The sequence below is a fragment of the Ostrea edulis genome, chromosome 5 (genome assembly GCF_947568905.1).
Source record: "Ostrea edulis chromosome 5, xbOstEdul1.1, whole genome shotgun sequence".
In the NCBI taxonomy this organism is placed as follows: domain Eukaryota; kingdom Metazoa; phylum Mollusca; class Bivalvia; order Ostreida; family Ostreidae; genus Ostrea; species Ostrea edulis.
In genome coordinates, this window is record NC_079168.1 from 62,363,412 (window position 1) to 62,369,895 (window position 6,484).

Genomic DNA, 6,484 nt, shown 5'->3' on the forward strand with positions numbered 1-6,484 from the left:
CAGCGAATAACCTTCTAAAGTTTATCTGGCGCGACTTGTAATTTAGTTTTAACGGATACAAGAATTGCTGAAAGCAGTGATAAGCCCAAGTTCGAAGGATCCAAATTAATCATTTCTTTTGTCAACTCTATGACTTAAAAAAATTCTTGTAGTGCTCCTCTTCTGCAGCTGTAGTTAGTGGCAATGACTGAACTTATAAAAATGATATTGTGTTAGACAATACTTCACAAAGCAAATCTCCTGTAAGTGTCTCTATTGTATTCCATCGTACAAAGTCGATATGACATTGACACCAGAAGATAACTTTTTCTCTATGGAATCCTCATTTAGGAAGGTGAAGATAACGAAACAGTGATCCATCTCGTAACTCCTATAAGCAATACAAAATAGAGAGGTGGGTAAACACAGACTCCTGGATATACCAGAAGTGGGATCAGGTGCCTATGAGGAGTAAGCACCCCCTGTTGACCGATTACACCCGCCGTGAGCCCTATATCTTAATCAGGCAAACGGAGTTACCCTTATTCAATATCATTGTGCCAAAAAACGACCTAACGATCGTTATGAAACAAGTCAGACAGATTTGACCCAATAATAGGTTGTATTGGCAAAGTAAATTGTTATAACAACCATAGAATTTGTGAAATGCTGACTTTAAATGAGGCGGTTGAAACCCCTGCACCATCAACTTGTTTGTCAGTAGCCTGCCTCCATTAAAAAACTAATCATATACAGAATTTGTTCGCGATTTGTCTACATTTTGACATTCCATTGCTTTCTTAAATACAGGACCCGGAACATTCTTGACGTTGTGTCGCATCCTGTGAATGCATGTAGAAATGGCAAGGATTGACAAACTTCGTTTCCTAAAAAGACGTCTGGTTTTAACGATATTCTTCACTTAGGGGCAGGATCAAAAGTTAAATTTCTCACAAAAAACTAAGTTCACATAGTTTTCACCAAGACTCTCCCCCCCCCCCCCCCCCCCCCCCCCCCTCCCCCACCCTTTAAAACTTAATATGACAAATGTTGAAACTAATCGAATAACAAGAAAAGAAACGTACGATTATAAATAACACTCTGTATACCTTTTCTACTGTTTATTCACAAATGAAAGTGTACATTAAATCTATTAATGTTCATTAATACGTTTTAAATATTATGTGGTATTCAACAGTCGCTTGTCTTTTTCCTTTTTCCACTAAAGTGTAATCGATGTCGGATGACAGAAACTTACGGGAGTTTTTATCCCCCCTCCCCCTAAATAATTGAATTTAAATTTTCATCCGACATTGATCTTGTCCCTTAGGGCAGTTATATGTTTATTTCAGAGTTCGTTGCTATTTCTGTGCTTTATATAAAGACATTTCAAATACAATGTGCATTTTGTATGATCCTCTAACATTTACGATAAATAACTGTATCCCATTTCCACTCTCAATGGTCATGTGCCAGCGTAGCGAGAATTCCATCGTCATCGAAAACAAGTTTTGTCTTGAATAGATGGCCAGGAATTGCGGTTACGGGGGGCGCCACTTTATGAAGCAGGGAGTCTGTGATTTTACAGATTTTATAGGGCTTGAAATATGTCTCCTACTTAGTCATTTGTACTATTTTCTATCATTTCTAATAAGGTGAAATTAATAAAATGACGCAAGGGTTTTTGGAAAAAATTTAGTTCTCCCAATAAAGTAATTCAAGAAATCAAAAGAATTTGTCATTTATTTCTCCAGGAGCGGAAGAAATTATTGCTTCTTTTATCGTTTAGTACATTTTTCTAAACAAGATATCACGATTTACCTTAAATTTGAAAATTTCAGGGGGGGGGGGGGCGCTGGCTGCGCCCCCCCCCCTTAAGTCCGCCACTTTATTATCATTATTATTACCCATGAATGACTCCCCAAACCTGAATTTGAAAAAAGAAAAGCAAAATTACTTTACTTACTTAGTTTTATAAAAGTTTTTAATACTTGCTCAAATGATGAAGATACAAAATAACTGAAACTTTTAACCCGAATGGCTTTCCATACTTTCTCTTTCAACAAATGTAATTCCCCCTTGTAAATTGACACCATTTCTTTAAGATTTCATTTATAATTGATTATTCATAACTTCTAAAGTAAACATTGTATTTCATAATTAAAATTAATTCAGTAAAGGGTCAAACAAAATATTTTGAAGCTTTATTCCAAAAGCTCCCCGGGAATGGAAGTCGGTAAAGAATATGAGATGCTGAGCAATATTGTATATGTATATAGAAGGTCTTAAAATCACCTTTTTAATATTACAACTGTTAAGCTGTTTAATCGCGTTTTCTATTACATGCACTTTAGATCGTCGTGTATAACTTTATTCCGATGACTGTCACAGTAAGTTAATCCCCTTTAAGTGTACGGCGTGCCGTAAACACCACAAAATATCGATGGTTTACTAAAACATTTAAGTCTAAATTTGAAATATTTCCCATTGTCCAATTTTTTGTATGTTGTTAACCACGATTTTGTTTATTAAATTCCATCGAGTTTGTTTCTGTTGCAATTACTTTGAGGTGATTTGCTAGATTGACTAGACTATATCAGCAATTCTTCATTGTTAATTTTTATCAATATTTTCGACAACCAAACCACAAAAAAACATGCAATAAGATAGGCCTAAAAACACATGTACAACCAATGCATACATGTGCATTATCAATTTATCGTTTCACACTTAACAAAACTACTTGTTGCTAAATGTACATTAGGTGCTAATAAATAAAGCATGTTAACTATCCCAAAATTGGTATCTTTAGTGTAATATTTTTGTTAAAATATTTTTTCTTTTTCCCATGTGAGTCAATCTTTTGAAAGTTAGATTTTGTGTACATCAACTTACACCTCTTCTTACACTTCAATTACTCAAATGAGCACAAAAACAATCATCAGACTCCTAGCAACAATGGGTCTGCCCCCTCTTATCATTACTTACAAACTTGGTTATTTATACGTGGAAAGATGATCTATAGTCGGATAGACTGCCTCCCCCCCTCCCCCTTTAAAAAAAAGAGCATTGTCATGAATGGTAGTGGAAATGTAAAATTTAACCGATGAATGAAACTGAAAGATCGGCCCTTTCCACCTTCCTTCTCGAGCTTTGGATCTTTTTTAAATTTGTCAAGAATTTTTAAGCAATATTATGAAGTCAACTTCTCTCCCCCCCCCCCCCCCCCCCCCCCCCCTATAAACGATGCTAATGTGCCTGATTGTATCACATGCTTTCATTGGTATTAATTGCATAATTTGGACAGAATAAATGTCAAATACACCTATACCCCCCCCCCCTTCCCCAACTCTAAAATTTGAAGAAATGCATACTTAGAAAGTTTTTTCCATAAAATGGAAGAAATTAAACCTTGTTTTTGTCATATATATTACAACTTGTTAAGACTTAGCATAATAAAGAATCTGGTAATGCAGGGTTCCAAATTACCGCTCGCCCACTCGCAGTGGCGACTAAACTTTGCTTGTGGGCACCCAAAATTTTCGTTCTCATCACCCACTTGGCGACCGTAGTTGTCCGATCAACATTTTTCTTTCCGACCGATCCGAGTCCTATTATAATTCAAGTTCAATTTCCAGTTTAGGTTTTGCCACTTGGCGAGACATTCATGATTCCTGGGGTATCAAACCTTCAAAAAATGTATTTAAACCAGAAGTTGAACAACGCAAGGGTTACTTCAAACGAAAAGAAAGCGTCTGCTTTTAACCAAAGTGGAAAGAAGGGGAGAATATGGCTCGATTACGGCAAAAGGGGGATGACGTGCTGTGTGTACAAAACATGACATGAAAGGTCCAATTTTTTTGTTGTGGTTCAAACGCTTTGTTTGTAAATTTGCTAAATAACGACGCTGAATATGACGTCACAATGTACTGTTTACATCAATTGCGTTATATTTCCCGCGTTCAATATATAGGCGGATCAAATGTCCAAAATTAGGATGCTTTGATACAGCTCCGTCCGCGTGCTAACTTCGGGTTGTTTTTGTCCTGTTTTGGATATAGATACTAATGTGAAAACTTTTTTGCTTCGCCCTCAAACACGGTAACGCCGTAAAACATATTATTTCCTAAAGCACAAGGTAAATATATTACATTTTCTGGCTAATGCATGAGATTAACAAATCATATTCATATCCTACAATGTACATGATGACAAGTAAAAATTCTTCCTCTTACAATAAGATATATCTGCATCAACAAAAAATAATACATAACAATAAATGTATGACTTAGCTTGGAGTATTTTGGGAGAAGTAAGTTTATTGATAAGCGTTTTCACTTCGGTTGATCTATATCAGCCCCTACTAGACAAAAGAATCAAAATACTCCAAACAATGAAATGCTGTATCAAGGAATCAATGCCTTTTCAGAGTATAATTTCTGCAAGCAAGTTGAAGCAACCTTTGACAAACTCGGTGTGGTTTTCTATCGATCACTATTCATTATCAAAAGGTTTAATCTCTTTCATTTCCAAATTCTCTCATTGATGTGAAATTTCTCCCCATACAGAACAGGTTGGGAACACTTCCCCAATAGCAAGACATTCTCGCTAAAACGCGATTATCCCTCTTTAGCGAGAAATAAACATTACCATACACAGGTGTTTTGGCGTCTTTATTGAAAATAATGGCAAATCCGGTGCAACGCTGACATACACTCAAAATGATGCAAATTGTTTCTATGAAATTGACAACATAGTCAAGAAATTGCATATCAAAGTTGCTGCGTAAGAGGGAAGCAGTGTGAAATCCAATACACACCGTGAGTGTTTTTGTTTTGATTAATATATTTGCAGAAGTATCAAACATTTTAGCACTTTTTCTTCTTTTCACGTGAAACACGAAGAGCTGTACTCCATGGGTGTTTTTCTCGGTTGTATGGGATATATTTACTCTCGTTAGAGAGCGATAATCGCGTTTTAGCGTGAATATCTCGCTATAGGGAAAGTGTTCCCAACCTGCTTAACTTCCATAAAAATTTTGTTTTCCTGAAAGTTACAGTACCTGCATTTTAACAGCAATAATCACAGAATTCAGGTCATTTTCCAGCGGTTTGTGTATGATAAGCCTGCTCAACGTGAGGGTACATAGTCTGGAAAAAAATATGATGAAGCGATACAGAATTTTCCACCTTTCCCACCCTTCTGTCAATTTTTAAGACTGTTAACAATTAATTGCCAAATATTTGAAGGTAAACGAAACAAAACATGGAGAAAATTAAAGCTTTTCATATCATACCTTGGAATACAACTTGGGGCTGTTTTCTCCACCTCCAAAACGGCGAAGAACTTCATAGGCACAGGTTTAGTGCCTACCCCTACCGTTTTGACAGATTTCTCCGCCATATTTATTTTTAATCAAATTTGCGCATGCTCAGTGACTGATTATGATACATGCGTACTATGACTAATTCGGTTTTAAGTGTGACGGAAAATATTATTCGAAAAAGCAAATAAAGAGGTATAGCTCATTTGCTGACGATACGGCCGACTCAGAAATCTAAATGGATAACACCGGTTTCCAATAATAGACTGGCGTGTTATATTTAAGTATAAGGCCAAGGTTTTTGATGTTTCGTTAACCAAGATAAATAACTGCCGCAGTAACTGCGGTTACTGACATTTTTATGAGTTGTTCTTTACTTAATAAACCATTTTCCTATTTGGAATGATGAACAGTACAATATTTTCATAGCCCTATGCATTCATATTACACAACAACCCTTTTACATATGGCATTACTTAACTCACTGTTCTGACTAGTTTCTGTGGAGACGAGAGGGTTATTTATATTCGGTCTTTCCTATCCCCCTCGTTTCTGTCCAACTCCAAGCCTTCATAAAGTATGTGGGAAATCCGTCGCGCTTCGATTTCAATTTATTTCGGCATTATCCTGTTATTAGCACCGCGGTGCTAATAATAGTTGACGTTGTTGACGTTATTGACGTAAATATAAATAAACTTTATTTATTGTGTTTCAATGAGAATTAAGCATTTTTTTTTGCATTTGTTCCGATGCACTCTCTAGTTATAATTTTAGAAATTACCTTATTCTCAATGAAACTTATAACGGAATAGATGTATCCATAGAAACTAAAATTTGGCTTGCAGGAAAGTACTGTAACGTATTTACATTAAATTCTGGGATCGTACCTGGTCAATTCCAGGGTTTGGGGTATTCAACAATAATTAATTTAAACTAATTGGTATGATTTTAGTGGACTGCCAAAATATACAAATATGTCCTAACCTTATCTAGGTTAATTATCATCAAACAGAGAATCACTATATCAATCAGAGGCAAGCAACGATAAACTGGTAGTGCTAACTTGACAAAATGTAGATCTAGAGCCCAGTCGCCCTCGGATTACCCCATATACTGTAGGACGCCTTATTCAGGACGGACAGTATATGTGGTAGCCCTTCAACCACTGCACTCATTGTAGGA

At 36.1% G+C, this 6,484-nt stretch overlaps 1 protein-coding gene across 10 annotated transcripts in view; it reads right to left on the reverse strand.

Moving 5' to 3' along the window:
* Window positions 1-5,412, reverse strand: part of LOC125648853 (phosphofurin acidic cluster sorting protein 2-like) — a 328,050-nt gene extending 322,638 nt beyond the window's left edge. For 9 of the 10 annotated variants that reach the window (XR_008802948.1, XR_007360461.1, XR_007360460.2 and 6 more), the window contains exons 1-2: window positions 5,276-5,406; window positions 5,042-5,129 (exon numbers count right to left, since the gene is read on the reverse strand). Coding sequence is in view for 7 of the 10 variants with exons in the window: in XM_056165014.1 (XP_056020989.1) it covers window positions 5,042-5,129; window positions 5,276-5,382 (195 nt within the window). In the remaining 3 variants the exon portion in view is untranslated. Of the gene's footprint in view, window positions 1-5,041; window positions 5,130-5,275 lie in introns of all 10 variants that reach the window. The other variant, XM_048875849.2, reaches the window with a different exon arrangement.
* Window positions 5,413-6,484: the final 1,072 nt, after the last annotated feature.